At 42.2% G+C, this 20,320-nt stretch overlaps 2 protein-coding genes across 2 annotated transcripts in view; both read right to left on the bottom strand.

The window, feature by feature from the left end:
- SLC35D2 (solute carrier family 35 (UDP-GlcNAc/UDP-glucose transporter), member D2) overlaps positions 1–1,427 on the bottom strand; it is a 48,622-nt gene extending 47,195 nt beyond the window's left edge. The window contains exon 1 of the mRNA XM_004684915.2: positions 1,256–1,427. Within this exon, the coding sequence (XP_004684972.1) occupies positions 1,256–1,416 (161 nt within the window). The 5' untranslated portion in view covers positions 1,417–1,427. The remainder of the gene's footprint in view (positions 1–1,255) is intronic.
- Positions 1,428–3,367: 1,940 nt separating this feature from the next.
- ZNF367 (zinc finger protein 367) lies at positions 3,368–18,502 on the bottom strand. The gene is made up of 5 exons (XM_004684914.2): positions 17,710–18,502; positions 13,570–13,720; positions 10,088–10,207; positions 8,880–9,018; positions 3,368–5,884 (listed from the first exon to the last, which is right to left on the bottom strand). The coding sequence occupies exons 1-5, from the start codon at positions 18,121–18,123 to the stop codon at positions 5,662–5,664; spliced, it is 1,047 nt and encodes a 348-aa protein (XP_004684971.1). The 5' UTR covers positions 18,124–18,502; the 3' UTR covers positions 3,368–5,661.
- Positions 18,503–20,320: the final 1,818 nt, after the last annotated feature.

Genomic DNA, 20,320 nt, shown 5'->3' with positions numbered 1-20,320 from the left:
CTGTCTCCCATGCCTATATCCCCTCCCCCAACACTTAACTTCTTTCATTTGCTCATTAAGTTTCAGCCACTGTAAATTTCTCTCTGTTCCTCCAGCAGTCCAAGCTCATGCCCTTCTCAGTACATTCCCTTTTACCTGGAATACTCTAGCACCAACTGTTCCACACCCAGGTACTCTCACAATAGACCTGCAATCACCGTGCTTATTCAGGAAACCACTTGTATATTTTCTATCTGTAACACTGATATGGAATCACTGGCTCAGAGCCTTTGTGTAGTTCACAGCCTCTCCTCTCATGTCTGTCATGGGCTTGGTGCATAGTAGGTGCTCAGTAAATATTGGAGGTAGAGCTAATTTCTCAAGTATAAAGTAAGAAGCCTGGAAATAATCTGAGATCTCATAGGGGTCATTACAAAATTCTTATTTTTACATTCAGTAAACTTCACTAAGAGGCTCATTTATGAAGGCTAGAGAAAAGCTCCGGGAGGTAATTAACAGAGTTATAATTATCCAACTCTGCATCTGAGAAAACTGCTGACTCTGAGACTGGCTCAAGAGATCTAGAGGATGAACTGGTGGAAATGGGTCTAAATCCACAGCACTTTCGATGAGGCTACAAGGAAAGCAAAATTAAACAGGGTTTTCTAGCCCTTGGGATAGGTCAAGGAGCCACATTCTTGCTGGGTTACCACGCACTCATTCGAATTTGTTTTCTTCAGTTATCCATGAACCTACTAATTTTTGAATGAAACCACAGAGTAAACGTACATGCTCAGGACTCAACTGACTGTCAAACACGTAGAATGGTTTATAAAGATCAGGTTATCGTTGGAGTCAATGTGGTTGCAGACATGGGGATGCAGCTCTGCAAGTACAGCCAGGCGGGCATCCTGCCGTTTTAAGTAGGGCTGAGGTGTGCCAGCTTTCTCGCAAAGTAGAATGACTTTGTTAGACTGTGATTGGGTTTTTAGAACCCAGTGAAGATTCCGGCCTTTTGCAATGTTAGTCAATGTGGCACTCGGCCATCCACGTGGACCCAGGCGTCCCCAGGTCCCCGTCAGCCGGTTGACCCCTGCGCGGCCCAAGTGCGCAGAGGGCTGTGGCAGCTCTGCGGAGGCCCAGCTCGGGCCTTGGGGGTCGGTCGGGCCAGCCGGGACTCGCTCAAGGCCTGGAGCCGGAAGGTGCGGGACAGGTCGCTGCGGAGCGACGGCGCTCCCCACCGCCCCCGCCCGCACCACCCCGGCAGCCGGCTCACCCGTAGGTGGTCAGCAGCGTCTTGTTGACCAACACGAGGAGGAAGGAGCAGGTCCCGTAGAAGAACGCCGACAGCAGTTGGGCCGCGGGCAGTCTGGCGGAGACGGGGACCCCGCCAGAGGCGGGGACTCCGGAGCTCTCGGCCTGGCAACCTGCAGTCATGTCCCGCCGGCTGCCGCAGCCTCTCTCCGGCCCAGCCCAGCCTAGCCAGGATCAGTCCCCGCCCCTAATCGCGCGGAGGAGGGCGCGGCCGAAACAGGAAGAGCCCTGGCGCGTACCCCACCTGTCCGCTGGCACCCCACCCTAGCCCTCCGAGCGCCCCAAAGCTGCGAGCGCGGAGCATCCGGTGCGACTGAAGTGCGTTCTCGGGAATATCACAGATCCTAGCACCTCCTTCTGACCCTAAAGGGAACAGAGGAACTGGGCTGGAAGTAGAAAAAGCCTGACCTCATGAATGAGCTTTAGGAGAGAAACACTTCTGTTAACTCCTGGGGTTTGTTAGGCTCTTTTACCCCCTGCTATCCAGTGGTGGTGGTGGTTTTTAACGTACAGAATACAAGACAGAGCTATGAGTCCACAGTTCAATGCTTTGACAAACACAACAGCTCCAAACATTGTAACATTACCTTTACCCCCGAAATTGCCCATTGTGCCTGGTGGAGATCAAGTTCCACAGTGCCATCTAATTCTGATTTGTTACTATGAACTAGATTTGCCTTTTTATGTGTTTTACGTAAGGCTTTTTTCACTGTTCATTTTTGTGACTCACCTATTTAATTGTTGACTAGTACCGTAATGTGTTTCTCCATTCACCAGCTGACGGAATGTTGATTGCTTCTACTTTAGGACTGTTAAAAAAAAAAAGTGCACCTGGAATGTTCCTGTACAAGTTCTTGTGTGATTTCATGCTTTTACTTCTCTTCCTTGACACCTAGGAGCGAAGAGGCTAGAGGTAAGACAGGTGCAGTCTCAAGGCTTTTCTAGCCTTATGGCAGGTTCCCTCCTAACCTGAGGGCCGATTTTTTCTCTAGGTGGATAGTAAGCCTGCCTGTTGTTCACTTTAATTGAAGGGAAGCAGCCCAAAACTGCCTGCTGTTACCTGAGCCTCTCTGCTTGTTTTTTCAAGTGTCTGATATTTTATTCTAAATAATAAACTTTAAGTGTCTGAAATTTTAGCTTTTAGAAAAGCTGGAGGTTTCAAGTTAAATAGATGTTTGGATTTAATCATACCATACAGCTGTTTTTTCTACTGTAGGCACTGAAAAAACAAGAACATTTCAGCACTGATTAAAAACTTAAGAACTTGGACACATAATTAACACTAAATACTAGCGTTCACATTCCCCCTCCCCCCAAAAAACCCCACACATTTTAAAGTAAAAAAATGAATTCAGTTAGGTTGAACCAAAAAATCTTAACTTGAAATCATTTTGGTAATTTAAAAGGTATTTTTCTAATAAGCCCCCAAACCATAAAACAGTATTTTGACCATAAAACAGTATTTTGAAGTCAGTTTTAATGACAGCCTTAACCAAATCTGCATTTGCTATGTATTTACTTCCTTAAGTGTTGTCAAAATCTCAAGCTCTGTTTAAATCAGAACTCACACTAAAGAATTGCTTGCAAAATTCTTGATATTGCAAGTATACAATGAAACATCAACCAAACTTAAGAAAAAATTAGACCAGTTTGTTCAACTCATAAAAGTGAACAGGCCCTGAGTGAATTCTTGGGAGGTGACCGAGATTCAACACATTCTGAATGTATTCAAGTGGGATGAAATCCTTTCCGTGATTACCCTAAGGCCTGGCATAAGAAAGGCAATCGTTTAATAGTTATACCAGTGCATTTTTCACTCTGCAACAATGAACCAGATAAAAAGTAAAATGAATATCTATAATCTAAAAGGGCATAATTTTTAAGAAAAAGGAATTCACATTCTGGTTCCAACTGTACAAAAGAAGGGAGCTTGATATGAGACTGGAATGAAACATAAAATGCACCAAAATAATGAAATGCACCAAAATAATGGTTGAAGAATATGGGCAACATTGCTATCTTCTTAATTTTTTATATCATGGTTATATTTTAATAGAAAATCAATTTACAAAGGTGAAAGAATAAGCATGTACTTTAAACTGTAAAGGAAAATAAATTTTTATTCAAAGCATCTTTTAAAATTACAGCATGTTTATTTCTATGCTGTTAATGCTGCCAAACTACACCTTAGCCATATGAAGCATAAAACACTTCAAAAATTTGAATGTAAACCACATTTTTAAAACAAAAAGCAGTCTTAACACACTTCAAATTTTAGATGCCAATGTATTTTGTTCAAGATATAGCTTATATCAAAATAATATTTTAAATATTTCTATAGTAAATAGCTGTAGTAGTAATTCATTAGACTTCCAATCATACAAATAAAAAAATGTTTTGAATATAATTTTACAGCTAACAAAAGCTGACTGGAGAAACAAGATCCCTCACTTTTGAAGGCCTTAAATTTTACTGTCTATGAGCTGTATTTGTATTTTTTTATATCCTTACTGCCCTTCTTTCTTCAGGTAAATTCATCAAAGTTTAAATTTCCCAAGACTGATGAGTATTGCTTTTTACTTCATTTAAATCATATTTGAGAGGAAAAATTCTAGGAAAACAAGTTGACACATAGAGCAAGTCAATCAGATGCTGTAGTCTCTCTTACTGTGCTTATTAAGTGCTTCAGGTTAAAATTCTATATACCAGATTACAAACAAAATTCTTAAGACCATTACAAATATAAACTTTGTTTACAAAAAAAAAAATCCCCTCAAGATTTGTAATTTACTATACAGAGGAATTACATTTTTAAAGTATGTCCTCATCATACACATTATTTATTACTGTCATCTTTCACACTTTTGCTCCCATGGCTACATATTTTAAAATACTTATGTACTGCAACACATTGGGATTTTTTTGGATAAAGAAGCCTATATTTTAGGTAATGTTTAAACTACATCTGTAGATACTAGTTAATTCAAAAAGGTGGGAAAAGGTGCTGAAGAGCCTATATTTCCCTCTGTTGTTCTGAGATTTACTTCAATTAAGCAATCTACAAAATTACCACGTTACACGTTACTCAGTTTGTAAAACAAAAATGTTAAACTGATGGATGTTTATGCCTATATAGAGGAAGTGAACTGCTTAGCTCGTGATTTTTCTATTCATGCTTCAGTACATAAAGTGGGATTTAAACACTTCATCTATTTGGAAAAATGGTTTAAAACCACCAGACAAGTTAACACACTTGCAGTTAAAACTATTCCAGAAGCCTACTTGTTTGAGTAGCTAACATTTTCTGCAGTGTTTAACTGATAGCTAAACTTAGTGAACACAAAATAGCTTAGCATGTTATTCTGAAGTAAAACAAGGTGGCTTTATGCACTGAAAATATAAATAGGAGGCTTCAATTTTCTAACAATTCTAAACAAGCAGTACAATTAAAATTTAGTGTTTGCTAACAATAGATCTAAAATAGTTCACTATGAAACAACCCTGTAGCTGTCCTTTTATTAAAACAACCAAGTGCCAAATCTTATTACAGGGCTCATAATACTAAAAACAAAATACCAATTACCAAGTTACCTAGACTTTGCAAGATTAATCACTCAACTTCAGCAAATGAGAAATACGAAATGTGCAAAAGTTCCCAAGTTAACATGTTAGGAAATGAGAAATGCTTTTCAAACCTTAACATCATGTGTTATAAAGCCTCAGAAAGACAGAATAAGACTGATTTTACTCCAATTTTTAAAATGTTAAACTATTAGCATCTTATCAAAACCCTCAAGTATCTAATTTCTTCCAAAGTCCATAACTTACATCTTCCAAGACAGTTTTCCATTTCTCTAGTCATATTAGGCACACCATTTTGTAATTTAAAAATATATATCTTACATATCTTATACTTTCTTATCTGCTTCAGTGTTTACAGTATTGTTTATTATACTAATATACATTGTTTAAAAACGATCTTATAAATAATCTGTTTCAACCTTCTTTGGCTAAAGGTACCATCCTGTTTTTCCACACAAGTGTCTTATTCAGAAAGTGCTTCCCGTGAGAACTGCTTCCAATGAATGCATTAAACTTGCAAAATCTAGCTTCCCACAATATGTAGTACTACCCTGTACTAGCAGTCCCATATTTACAAAATATTTTAAACTTTACAACAAATCTATTACCATATAAAAAAGTGCAATTCTCTCTCACCCCATATTCTGGGGCAATGACATTCTTCATAAATTTTCTACAGAATAGCAGCCTATGACAAGCAAATAAGGTGCTTAGCTTATGCCCAAGGGCCTACTTTATAAGTATGCTGGGCAGTACTTCTGTACAGTGGAAGAGTCAGTGTTCAGGCTACTGGCGGAGCGTCGCTCCTGCCAGGTTGGCAAGCTCCATGAGCGCGAGGGCTCCATGCAGGCGCTCTCGCTGCTCCTGCAGCCGGCGCTGGGCACCACTCTTTTCGTCATCCTCCTCGTCAGACTGAAGGTATTCCAGAGGGTCCTGCTGCTCCTGATCTGCCTTCTGAACAAGCTTTCCTTTCAAGGTGGGGGTCCGCTGTTCTCTTGTTTCCCAATACCTGTATAAAATACATAGGCATCACTTAAAATGTAGACATGACATTCTCAAATGTTTTTTTCTTTAAATAAAAAGGTTCTTTCCTACAGTATTATTTTATGTGTTTCAGTTTATAAAATTAGAATGTGTTTCACAAATTAATCCTATATTTCACATAACAGTGGAAAAAACTCAAGTTTAAGAAGTTGAGGGAATGGCTCAGATTGCTGTTCTGGGTCTTATGCATAACACTCTAAACTTGTGTTTGTTATTAAGTTTTAACTTCCTTAAAAATCATATGTGAGTGCCCTCCCTGATGGCACAGCAGGTTAAAGCACAGCATTACGTAGCTAGCTGCAATCACTTCATGCACTCGATCCCCGGCCTGGGAAGTGACCCACATGGTGTAGCAGACCTCTCCTGACCCGCCCGCTGCTCCCCCCAGCAGTGTACTGTCAATCTGCCTGTTCTGTACCCCATTCTGTCTCTGGTGAGTGAATCCTCTTACCACCCCTGAACCTCTGGCCTGTACCCCAGTTCTACATACATAAATAAATTAATCTTTAAAAAAAAATTAAGGGTGCCACAATTCTATATCCAACAGATAACTCACAAGAGGAAATGCAAATGTGCCACCATATTTTTTAACTAAAGAAATGCCTACATAAATTACAGTAGCATCATATACCAAAATGTCCATACAAAGGGTTCATATATTAGTATTCACTACAGCTTTATTTGTAAAAGCCAAAAATAACCCAACTGCCTATCAACAGATGAACAAATAACAAGTTGAGATGTATCCACACAATGGATCATTACTCATCAATAAAATACTGCTGATATACTTTCAATAGCATGGATGACTCTCAAAATAATTATCTTAAACAAAAGTCACACAACCAAACTATGTGCTGTATGATGTCATTTGTATAAAGCTCTATCAAAAGCATATTAGTTTATATCCACAGAAGCAGATCATGTTGTTGTTTGGGGAGGGAGAGGGGATAGAGTAGGGTGGGAGTGATAATTACAATGGAAAAAGAGTAAGCTATCTCCCTGAATAATTATTTGTGTTTAACTATCTTTCAAGCATCAAGATGCTTCTATGTGAATGATATAATCCAAGAATGTGCAGAAGAAACTGACCTTAAGCCAAATTCCAAGGCAGCCAGAACTAAGAACCTGTCCCCACACAATAAAACAGAAAAAAGTAACTACTTTCATAATTAGAAGGATTCTATCAACAAAAATCCCAAGAATCCAGAACCCTTTCCATATGTACTGATTTTTAACTATCCAGTCAGACTTTGCCAAGGTTATAACCTTTACATTCCTAGCTTCCTCCTCCCCCTCTTCATGTTTTTATAAAACCATTCCTAGTCTCCATAATCAAGGAGGCAGATTTTAGCCTTGCCTCCTATCTCTTTGCTGCTGGACCACACAATACAATTAACTTTTCTTCCCCCAAAAGTCAGTGCCAAAATCATTGGTTTCTATGTGCATCAAGCAGTGAGTCCTTATTCAGCTTCTATGATAGATATGTTCACTAGCTTCATTTGGTGATGGTTTCATAGGTATACACATGTCAAAATCTATCAAAATATACATTTTAAATACATACAGCCTTTTGTTATCAATTATTCCTCAGTAAAGTTGTTTTTAAAATTACATACAAAAAGTATATATAACTACTAGGTTTCAGGAACTCCAGGTTACTCAAAGAGGATAAACTCTGGCAATATAAAGAGGCTAAAAAAATGCAAGTAGTTGAATATTACTTAAAGAACAACTAGAAAAACTATAAAAGGAAAATGGCAAAAGATAAGTTTAACAAGATCAGCAAGCAATGAAGCAATGAAGGGCTTTGAATGCCAAAGCTAAAGGTTTCAACTGAATGCAGAGGATGATATTGGCATTTTGGAAAGATTCCTCAGGCAGCAGGTGAAAAATGAGTTGAGAGGGGGCGCAAGTGGCTGAATTTGAGAGTTCACAAGGAGACAGAATTCAAGTTGTTAACTGAGCAGATAAGAAGTGATAAAGACACAATGACGGAAAGGTTTCTAGCTTGGGCAAAATTAGAAAGAAGGGAGCAGTAGGGAACAAGGAGAGAGGAAGTAATGTAGTGACTAAGATAAACATAAACCCCACCTTGTAGCTTATAGTACAGCAGAGAAGACAGACTTTGAAGTATGTGGCAGTGGCTTTAAAAGAGAAAATAGTGTTTGAAGAGTATCTATAAAGCGGGTCTAACCTTGTTTATTTTGGGGGACGCTGAGCAGCTTAAGGAAGAGCTTTCTGAAATGATGTTTAACCTAAGTGAGAAATGAAGAAATGAGCAGTATAGCTAAATGAAGAGGGAAGCTCAAAGAGGGAGCAATGAGCACAAAGGCTAGGAGACACAGTGCTAGTGGTGCGGAGAGGCAAGAAACTCAGGTGATAGTACATGTGCATTATCAGATAGCAGAGATACAGCAGTGACATTAGGCATTCGAGAATTTATCCTAAGTGCAGAAGAAGCCCATGAAGTAGGGAATGGCGTGACTGACTGCTACTAGTTCACAGACGAGATGAATCCTTAAATCAAAATAGTCTTAGAGAAATTATTTGTACTTGCCATTAAAAAAATATTTCCTATTGAACTGGGTGCCTTTTGTCACTTTATTTTAAAATAATCTCAGCCTCTGTCCCTTGTAACATTAGCACATAATTAACTCTAAAGAGAATGAAGAAGGGCTGGATTAATGACAAATTAATGGGAAATTTTAAAAATGGGAAAAATTCTTGCTCTACAAAAAAGTATTACTGAGCACTCAGACTAATATAGTAGTTTCTTATTATACACAAATCTTAATACTACTCCTAACCATCCTGTGGGTTAAGGAAATAAAGTATACCTTCAAGTTAGTTTATAGTATTTATACAAGCAACTCATTTAAAGTGAGAACTGCCAAAGTCCCCAACATCAACCCACACACCGGGTAGCATTCTGCAAGGGAGTCCAGGGACAGCCTTACTTTGCCAGCCACTCTGCAGCAGCCTGGTTGTCTGCAGCCTGGTGCTTACTGAGAGCATCTGTGGGCTCCTCCCGCTTCAGTCTGGCATACGGGTGCTTCGGGCAGTGGCGGTTGGCATGGGTAAATCTGCTCAGGCAGCCTTCAAAACAGAGGTACTATTATCAGAATCTGGACATCCAGCAGACTTGGGCAACATTCAGTTTCAGTGGCATCCAAGAAAAGTAAATTCAAACAATAAGACTTAATATCCTATTAACTTGGAGGAGGGAAAAAAGCCTACAACGGTATGGTCAATGCTAGTAAGAGCGATTAAAAGATGGTTCTTTAACCCTTGTGGTCATCGAAATGTAAACACATTCAATCCCACTGGAAAGTGTCATATTAGTAAGAGTCATAAAAATATTCAAAATCTGATTCAGGAATTCCATCGTCAAGAAATATCCCAAGGTCAGAACTCCCTGCTACCCCACTATGACTATGCAGGTGTCTCTCTTTTTTGCCTTTCTTCTTTTCCTAATAAGCATGTTATTTTAAAATGTTAAAAAAAAAAAAAAAGCCCTACCTAGGAAACATTGCCCCTCATCACTGTTGATTAACAAGCAAATTTTAACAACAAATTATTCAATATTCAACTGTGAGGCCACCCTTTTGCAGATGCTTAACCAAATTTGTTAGATGTTACATTTGTAACAGCTGACAATAGTCAAGACAGCCACAGAGCAACAATAAAACTGCACTGAATTTCATATATTACTGTAAAAATGTGCGCAAGACATTTTAAGAAACTGTTACCAGATTAAGAAAAGCACTTAAGATAAGTGGTAAGGAATTAAGTAATTCATTTAGTGAGTGGTAGTGCTAAAATTCTACCTCTTTTTATTGTAATTAAATACTTCCTTCAAGTTAATTGTTTAAAAATTTTAAAACAAAGTAAAAGCCTACTCCAAAAGCCATATTTACTCACAGTTTCCTACTGCCTATATCTCAATATAGCATTTTAATAGCCCTTTAAGATTTTCATCTAAAAAGCATAACTTCTTTTAAAAAATGACCACTTCCGAGAAATTAAATTTAGGTCACAACTAGCAAGAAATAAACCTTATTGTATTTCATAAAATTAAGCTCTCCTTCCCCCAAATTCAAGCTATAGATAAGCTAACTTCTAACTCCCAACAGTTAGTCGAGAAACTTAACCCCGAACACCATACCATTTTCTGAACAAACAAAAGGCTTCTCTCCGGTGTGAAGACGCTGATGTGTTTTGAGCTGTCCACTTTGAACAAAGGCTTTTCCACAGTCGGGGTAGTCACACAGATAGGGCCTCTCACCTAAGTAGACAGATGTAATGAATGAATATATTATTTCTGAGATAATAAGTGAGCAGAGGAAGGGGTGGGAGAAGTGACTTAACCTGCAAATAGGTCTTGACTCCAAACAACTGCACAGCTGCGACAGCCAGCAGCAAGGGGAAATGCTAATGACAGAATGTCAATGATAGCAAGCAAGCAGCTGTCACTTATCACAATAATATTGGCTGTTAGGTTCAAATCCTTGAGTAAAAATCCTTAACTTAATTCTCTATTTTTTTATCCCCATAATCTAAATCACTAGCTCTCATTAAAAGGTCTCCCATTTCTGCTTTCCCATAGCAGCTCCCTGTATCAGATTGGCAACCCCTCCCGCAGAGAGCAAACCCTCCAACAGCATCCTGATTATCTCCAGTCTTCCCCACCCCCCCCACAGCGTTTCCACAGTAGCTAGCGCACATAACTATTGCTTTTGTCATACCAAATACCAGTTAAGTCATCCCAAACCCTAGTATGCTCCTGAAACAACTAAAATTATCTGCTGACCTTTTAAGGATCACCTAATATCTGCACTACAGTGACTGGGCTGAGGACAGATTTTATCTTCATTTCTCTCCAGGCAATTCATTCCAATCATAAAGCAGTTCCTCATCTTATACTGCTCCTTAAAAGTACTATCTTCTCTGCTCATTTAAATCTTTCCAATCTCTCAGGCTCTCAGCGCAAATCCTCCTGTTTCCCACACCTCCAAGTAATTGAGCACTGTGCCTACACCTCCACAATGTCATCTGTGTAACACGGTGCTTTCAGGTAAACATTTACGATGCCTTCTACCCCATTTCAATTTCAAGACAGTAAAAGCCCACTCTAAAAGCTGTATTTACTCTTACAATGTTTCTACTGCCTATTCCCGTTAAGTACTACATAGTGCTAGGCTCAAGAAAGTGCTCAAAAATGTTGTGCAATCATAATTAAACTTGGTGTTTATTTATGTATACAGAGCTGGGGTACAGACCAGAGACACAGGGGCAGTGAGAAGATTCACCAGAGACAGAGTTGGAAGCAGAACAGACTGACTGACGAAGTACATTGCTGAGGGAGCAGCGGGTGGGTCAGGAGAGGTCTGCAACACCATGTGGATCACCTCCCCAGCAGGCAGGGATCAAACTCATGCTGAAGTGGTATTGTAACAGGGTGGTTCCTAGGAAAAAGGGAAGTTCCAGGTTCCCTGCCCCACCCAGAAGGAGGGTGGAGCTGAGCAGAAAAAAAAGGAGAGAAGAGAATGAAGCAGGATGAGAACAAGACAGAGACTTAAGGAAGCCACATGGAGCAGCAAGCATGTGATGAAAAAACTGGGTTTGTTTCCTGACCCTGGACTGGTTAAAGGCAGATGTGGGTGAGATGGGTGAGATACCTGTAGGGAGGTGACTATGGCAGTGTTTATATTGATTTTGATTTTGCTCTTTTGCTCCCAGATTTGTCTGGTCATTTCTGACCCTTTTCCATGGGTCCTGGGCCAGAAGGTGCTTTAGTCTAGAGGCAGGCTTTCAGGCCTTGCTTTGGGCCAATCCCTTTTGGGTTGACTTTTGCCCACGAGGGGATGGGTAACTTCAGGTGTTTGATTTAGAAGTTATATTCTTTGTGTTCCGTATAGTATATTTACTGTATTAAAGTCCCTTTTCATTGAAGTTTTATATATTTTGGCTTGTTGCGGCGGATGGCAGAACCCATTTAGAGCAGGCAGGATTTGGGGGCTTCAGGAGTGCCCCTCTCTCCCCCTGTCATGTAACAGATTTTGTCCTATAACAGGTTTTGTTCTCTAACAGAATTGGGGTGTCCTATAACAGTTTTAGCTTTTTAGTGCTGCGCTTTAACCCACTGCGCCACCAGGGAGGGTCCAAATTTAGTATTTCTTAATAAAATACTCTTCATTCAATAATTATGCACTGTTGTTTCCAATATAACTAAAGGATAGTAACAAGTTCTCCCTGAATTTTCTCATGATTTAGAAATGACTATGATGTTTGGACAGAAGTTAATGACACAGGATATGGGAGGAGATATTTAAAACAGTAAAAGGAAAACTCTTTACAAAGCATTTACAATTAGAACTTAACTATACCATGGCAATCTTGGTCTCTCAGTCCCTGGATACAGCACCATAGGCCAAAGACAAATTGTACCCTGTGACACCTAGTAGTTCAGGACTGGGAGCTCAGGGAGCTTTTCATTAAGCCACATCTTCAACCTTTACACTAGCAACACATACTTTGTGGTATGCAAACCAGTTATTTGGATGTATTTTGAGTTTAATTAGATTGAAAAAATTAAAAAATTTCAAAATCAGCTACTTCATCAAATCATAGTTTTACTGAATGTCACCCAAAATTCAAAACCTCTTGGTCACCTTAGTTCTATAGGGCTCCAAAATAAAACTTGAACTTTTTCAGAGATTTAGTTAAGAAAACTGTATGCATTTTTTCCAAAAACTTAAAGAATATAATGGTTGTTTCCTGGGGCCAATTTTCTCTATGGAAAGAACAAAGATGCACTATAAGTTACTTTTTAGCTATGTGGTATTTAAAATTCAACTCTGTATGAATAAACACAGATAATCTTGGAAATTATTAACTATATTTGTAGGATTTTTTTTTTTAAAGATTTATTTATTCGTACAGAACTGGGGTACAGGCCAGAGATGCGGAGGGCGAGAGGCTTCACCAGAGACAGAGTGGGGAGCAGAACAGGCAGATCGAGGAAGTACACTGCTGAGGGGAGCAGCGGGCGGGTCAGGAGAGGTCTGCCACACCATGTGGTCGCCTCCGGGGCAGGCGGGAATCGAACTCATGCGGAAGTGGCTTTAGCTTCTCAGTGCAGTGCTTTAACCCGCTGCGCCACCAGGGAGGGCCTTTGTAGGATTTTTACTGTAACTACCTACAATATATTTGATTCTTAAAAATTATACCTCACTATAAATTTAACAAGAGTCAAACACTCTGGTACACTGAGGACTCTATTAAAACATGATGATTACTATTTTATTATTTGTTCTACAATCATTTTTAGCAATTACACAATTTACTGAACAAGTAAAATTCAGGTGGACAGAAGGCAGAATTAAATTTAACAATACTTTTGTAACAACTAGATTAATTACCATGATAACTTTACAAGTCACATGGTAGCTGTGTTTAGAAAACCATCCCTACCCACCAAAAAAGAAATTGACTACACAGTACCTATAAAAAAGAAAGAAAGAAACCTTAATAAGGACACATGGCAAATATAAGGCCAAAAATAAATATATATTTATGGGCCCAAATATCAAATCATCTTTCAATTAAGGATTATTTTTGGCATTCTCTAAAATTTGCTTAACTTACCTGTATGAGTCCTTTTGTGGGCCTGGAGTGATTTCTCTCGTGGAAATACCCTATTACAGATGTTACAACGAATTCTGCTAGATGAGTGCTCTCCTTCATTTATTAAATCCCGGACAGTGTCTGCTCTGGGTCTACCTCGACGGATCCCATCCTGTTAACAATGTATAAACATTAACATATTGCTTTGGACTCTACTTATAATGCCAAAATTCATAATAAAAATATTTTTAAGTCTTTCTTGAGTGACATAAGCAAAAATGGCAAAGCAGGTAACTCCAAAGGCCCATACTTCCACAGAGAAACTTTGAGGATCAGCTTTGTCACAAATCCAGAAAATAGAGATTTGTAGCAACAGTGAATGTAGCAACAGTGAATCAAGAGAAAGGAAACTCAAAGCAGCAGGAATGATTTACTTGCCCTCCTGCCTTGTAGTGATCTTGAAGAAAGCATTGTCAGTGTGGGAACTTAGTCCCTGGCTTAAAGAGAAAACCTTATGCTTAAAGAGTTTTATTTGTGTATTTTGACCTACCTATGGCTACCTGAAGAGCTGCCACAACAAAATATCACAGTCTGGGTAAGTAGTTACAAACAGAAATGTATTTCTTATACTTCTGGTAGCTGGAAAATTCAAGAACAAGGTTCCAGCATGGGCAGGTGTCGGAGACCCTCTTCCAGCATCATAGCTGGCACCTTCCTGCTATGCCCTCAAATGACAAGGGCGAGGAATCTCTGCAGAACCTCCTTCATAAGTGTAGGCACTATCTGACTCACAGGCATTCCATTCACATGGCCTAAGCACCTCCCCAGCTCCTAACATCATCACCTGAAGTCAAGATCTCAGCACATGAATTTTGGGGCATACAAACATTTAGACCATAGCATCAAGCATACAAACACCAACAACAGGCAATCAGAGACCCAGAAGGCAAGAAGAATATCTGAAGAAATAATGATTACAAACTTCTCAAAGTTATTGCTTTCAATACAAAAATCTAAAGCCTTCCAAAAGCTTAAAAAGCAAGCTGGAATTTTATGAATATAAGCCAAAGCAAATTCCCTTTAATAAATTTCCACTTTGAAAGAAAGTTCAACATGGATGAGTTAGTTACCTTACAGGATAAATCAGGTTTTATAAATTGTTTTAGGACCCTCCCTGGTGGCGCAGTGGGTTAAAGCACAGCACAAAGAAGCTTAAGCCACTTCAGCATGAGTTCAATCCCTGCCTGCCCCCGAGGAGATCCACACAGGCACACCTCTCCTGACCCGCCCGCTGCTCCCCTCAGCAGTGTACTTTGTCAATCCGCCTGTTCTGTACCCCATTCTGTCTCTGGTGAATCCTCTCACCCTCCGCATCTCTGGCCTATACCCCAGTTCTGTACGAATAAATAAATAAATCTTTAAAAAAATTTGTTTTAAATTAAAATCTATTTCCACAATAGCCAAGAAGCAGAAGTAATCTAAATGTCCACCAATAGATGACTAGATAATCAAAGTATTGGGCAGAATTTCAATTTTACCAGGAGCAAAAGATTCTAAAATGTAGATTGCAATGTGCACACACTTAACATTGAAGAATAGTTAAGGTCGTAATTTTTATGTTATGTGTCTTTTACCCACAATTCAGGTTTGGATCCAAAATTTCTATGATTCACATGCTTTCTATGTGTATCCCCTACGTTGACTATCTGCAGAACTTTCCGTGTCTTACTCTGAATTTAGTGTACTATATGTGCTCTTATAAAGCATCTCAATTCAAAAGCAGGTAGGTATAATGTGAATATTGTAAGTCTACTTACATGTTAACATTTACAAAGTAAAAATACACTCCTAAAATCAATTCACACATGATATACACAGGAGTAATATCATGTTGGGGAATTTTCTCCCTAATTCCTCCTTTATCAGGAAATTTATTAAAGAATTCCCACCATTCAAAGTAAGTCTGGCAAAATAAACAATGTGTTAACATTATGTGGTAGCCAAATTAGGTTTTAGAAAATTATGTACAACTTAGATGCTTCAAGTATTCAAGTAATAAAAATGGGAAGCAGGGTAAGCAGGAACCAGATCCTGAAGCGTAAAATGGCTATCTGAGGCTATGCACAGAGAAGCCAGAACACACAGTTTCATCCCACAGTGCAAAATCAACTTAATAAATGCAGAGTCAAGAATACAGAGGGCACAAGGACATAAAGTGGGAAGGTTAGGAATATCCTACAGCAGAGGCAAATTAGAACTTCTCCCTCCCCTTAAGAATTCCACAAGCTAATATATAATTATAGCTCTATAGACCTAAGCAATCTTGTGGTGAAGGACCAAGTAAGTTGTTATCTGATGGAAATTCTCCCCACAGGCAGAGGAGGCAGTATTGGACAGAACAGTGGGTATGAGGACTTAGATGACAATACTTCCTCTGGGAACAGTGTCAGTAAATAGACCGTAAATGAACACTAATATTCTTAAACGAACAGCTGTTATCCCTCTGACCTGTATAGTCCCGGCAGGGGTGGGATCCTGTTACTGGCACCGGCTATATTACTAAAAATGAGCAGACTTAGCATGAATCACCCACAATGCATTTGTAGATAAAGAACTACGATATACATAGCATCAAGTACTTTAGAATCAAAACAAATGAAGACCCATCTCCCTAACCTTAGTCAGAGTGCACTGACAAATCAAACTAGTTAGACTTCCTTAAAGGTATATTCCAGACTTCCCCCCCCCCCCAAAGATGGGGAAGCTAACTGAATGCATTTGGGGGAGCTATAGTTAAATTGCTGAGTTGATGAAAAGTCAAAATCAATTCACTTAGTAATGCTGAATATCTAAGCTACCCAGTGATCTTACTAAATGCAACCTAGAGATAATGAACAGCGGCTGTTCCCTTCAAAATTCACTGAGCAACATTATGAGTATTTGTACTGCTTGTTATTTCAAATTTGTAGTGAGGTGCTGCTTCAACAGCTGAAGTGTCAAAGTAGTTTTAAAACTTTTTGGTTCTTTAATATCTATTAGTAACATAAAATGTATCGATTTACTCAGCTCAAATGAGGAGTTTCAACATCTTTGCTACTGCATGGAACTTGACCAAACTTGTTTCAATTTACAAATACAGTATTTTGCCAGAACGGATGCACGCATCCACTAGGTGATTTACATATTTTATCTTTAGTAAGCCTCTTGTCTAATAAAGCCACTTAAAAAAGCTGAAGAGAACTTTACATTAGCACCTTTCATTCACTGCACAAATATTTACTGAGAATCTTTATTCAGCATTTACATTGAAGTAGGGTAGTGTACCAGAGGGAAAAAAGTCCTGATTCCTCCTGGGGCTTAGAAACTAGAGATAAATAACTATCTTTAGACATGCATCCCAACACATGTTTCGGGACTAGAAGCCACAGAAACGACTACAGTCCCAGCTCTCCCAGTACATGGCAATGACCTTGGATGGTCCTTTAACCATCCTTTTCTGTCTCAGTTGCCTGAAGTGTAAAACGTAACTGTGAACCGCGTAGTAACATCCATCCCGGGTCTAAACAGAGAATGCGAGTAATTCGAGGTTAGTGATAGCGTTACCCTGTGCTGAGTACCTAACAAAGTCCTACGCGGGATAAAAGACCTGGAGGGCCCAATTACCGTTGGGGAAAAGCTCCCGAAGTCCCTTCCAGGTAGCTCGCCAGCTATCTTTGCCCGACAAGGCTACCTGAAGTGAGGGAGCAAAACCTGCACAGCTGCCCCCTTCCAGCACCTAGAGAACCGCTCACGGCCCGCGGCTCCTTTCCACTCTCTCCCGCCGGAAGACAGCCGCCTGTACCAAGCCTCAGCAAGTCCCATGGGCCCCACCTCCTCTCCACCCGGCTGCGCTCCCGCCCACCGCACCTGCAGGGCGGACGTCCCGGGTCAGCAGCGTAGACAACCAGCCGGCGTCATCCGACCGCCGCACCGCCCTGCCCCCGAGGGGGAGGGGGCGCTTTTTGGCGCGCAGCAGTGACGTCGGCGTCCTGTCACCCTCCCCAGCCCAGCAACCTCGCGGTTTCAAACTCGGCCCCGCCCAGCCCGCCTAGTCCGCGGGCGCTGCCGGCTCCCGGGCTGCGCCGTTAACGGGCCCAGCTGCCCCGCGCCCCGCCCGCTCACCTTCAGGTGGCCGCTGTCCGGGCTGCTCGCTTCCTCCTCATCCTCACCTCCCGAAGCGGCGGCTACAGAAGCGGCGGGCGGGGGCGCGCCCCGAGCCCTAAGCCCCGGGTGCTCCGCGGCGGTGGCGGCGGGCAAGGTGGCTGAGGCGGCGCCCCCCGCAGCCCCCGGGCTGAGCGTCACATTGTGCGCATTCTCGCCCCAGCGCCACGGGTACACCATGAAGTCGCTGAAGCCGGGGCTGGTGGGGATGAGCGGCGGCGGCGGCTCCGGCTCCCCTGCGCCGCCACACGTGGGCTTGATCGGGGTCGTCCTAATGACCGACACCAGCACCCGCTTCGGGGAGTCGTGGCAGAAGATGACCGGCGGCGGCTGCGGCGGGTTGTCCGCCATCTGCGCCTCTACGCCCCGGATCATCGCCCGGTCCCGATCCTCAACTCCCGCGGCTGCGGGCCGCACCCCCAGAGCCCGGTCTGACCCTTCGCTCCGCACGACCGCGCTGCTCCCTGTCGCCGGCTCTCAGTTCCGCCGGCTCATGGCAGGCGGACGTTTCCCGGAATCCTCCTGCGCCGCGGCCAGCGAAGGAGCTGAGCGGAACGGTTCGGCCGGCACCGGGAGGCCAGGGCCGGACCCCAACCCTGGGTCTAGCCCGCCCTCCGCTCTTTGTGCTTCCCAACACAGGGTGCAGCGGCGGCAACCAGAGGGCGGACTGCCTCGCGGTGACAGGGAAGCTGGACGCGCGGCGCCGAGCCCCCAAAATAACAACCTGCCGCTAAGGTCTCTGCTCCGACTTTTCCCGCGTTACATTTCGCGCCTGGGCGGAACCAATCAACTCGAGGCTCCTGCCCGCTGGCCGCGACGGCGAGTGACAGGTCGCGCGAGCCAATGGCCTGCCCTGAACTTCATTCTAGCGGAGTGAGGCGGAGCTGAGTCTGCGCGCGGGTCCTTTCTGCCACACTATTGGCCATCACGCTTATATTTTTTTCTGTGGGGAGAGCCAACTGCGTTCGAAACTCCCGGGAAGCGCTGTACTTGGCCACCCGCCAGACACACCCGCCAAGAAACCCTCCCCTGCGGTCTCTGGGCGCCGACTGTAGGAAGGGAGGAGTGCCGGGAAGGGGCGGGGAGGAAGAAAGGCAGCGGCATTGCTGATTGGAGGAGCCTCGTGAAGGGGCGGGGCCGAGGGCGGTCGTTGGTCCGCAGTGTCGCGTGTCCACCCACTCCTCCAGCCTGTAGCTGTTGGGTTGCGGTTCCCGCGCGCCGGGAGTTTAAAGGTCTGACACCCAGGCTGCCTGACTCGCCCCCGGCTCCCGCCACTCACTCTCTTACCGGGACCTGCTTGTTCTCATGAATTCCTAGTAGACCCCGAAGGGTGCCTAGTGTCTCAGTTGGCTTCCTCCTGCAACTGTTGGACTCGCTGTCCGCGCCCCTGCGTCACCTCCCCGGGGCCTCAGTTTCCCTCCCTTATGAAGTGGGGTAGTTAAGGAAGTAGTATGGAGACCCCAGTGTACTGCTCTCGGTACTGAGGCAATACGTGTGTTGGCGCTCATCATTTAGCATCCAGGGTCAAATGCCCAAAGTCGCCCCGAGGAAACCCGCCTTCACTCCACGCCTGCCAGTTGGTTTGCCCCCTACTCCTGTGCTGCCTTTATATCCAGGCGCCTGCATGAGCCCCGAACTTACTGGAGGTTTCTGGTCATTCCAGACTCCTGACGCCTCATACTTACGTCCGGGACCCCAATACACAACAGGGATCTTGACGACGGAGCGAGCCCGAGCCTGACAGTTACCCTCCTAGGGAAGTACCCTCGTGGAAGCAGTCCTCAGCAGAGGATGAAGCAAATGCCTGGTCGTCTATAGCTCAACTGTAAAAGAAGAGACTGTTCTTTATTGTCAGATCCTAGCCTGATTTATGGTAGGTCTTCAATAACTATTTGTTGAATGAATAAATTAACAAATGAATGCCCAGTAAAGGATTGCCATTGATTATCAGAACACAAGTGCCGAACAGCTAAGTAGCTCCTCTGATACACACACAACTATGCCTACATTAATTTGGTCACAATTGTTTTAAAATAAATTTCACTGATTTAACAATTTCTTATTCACTTTATTATAAAAGGAAAACATGGAGTAACATTTCATTCGAGTAAAATGAAGTTTTTTTTTCTTTCAGCTATACAAAATATCTGTAGCAATAAGCACATGAAACAGTTGCTTTTTCACACATCAGTTAACTTCAAGGAGGGGAAATTATGACAAAAGTGAAGATTAAAATTATAACTATCTTTTGAACATTGAGCTAAGTGAAAGTATCTTTTAAATAAAACAGTGCATAGCTAATATCTCCTAAAGACCTACTACACTAAACATATAGATGATATACAGATGGATGTTTCACTTTTTTTTTTTTAAAGATGTATTACTTATGCATATAGAGCTGGGGTACAGGCTGGAGGTACAGGAGTGGTGAGAGGACTCACCAGACACAGAGTGGAGAGCAGAACTGGCAGATAGATGAAGTATACACACTGCTGAGGGGAGCAGCAGAAAAGTCAGGAGAGGTCTGCTGCACCATGTAAATCACCTCTGGGCCAGGGATGAAACTCTCTTG

Source organism: Condylura cristata, unplaced genomic scaffold, assembly GCF_000260355.1.
Source record: "Condylura cristata isolate star-nosed mole 26May11 unplaced genomic scaffold, ConCri1.0 scaffold00017, whole genome shotgun sequence".
Classification (NCBI taxonomy): domain Eukaryota; kingdom Metazoa; phylum Chordata; class Mammalia; order Eulipotyphla; family Talpidae; genus Condylura; species Condylura cristata.
This window is presented reverse-complemented; position numbering and strand designations above follow the sequence as displayed.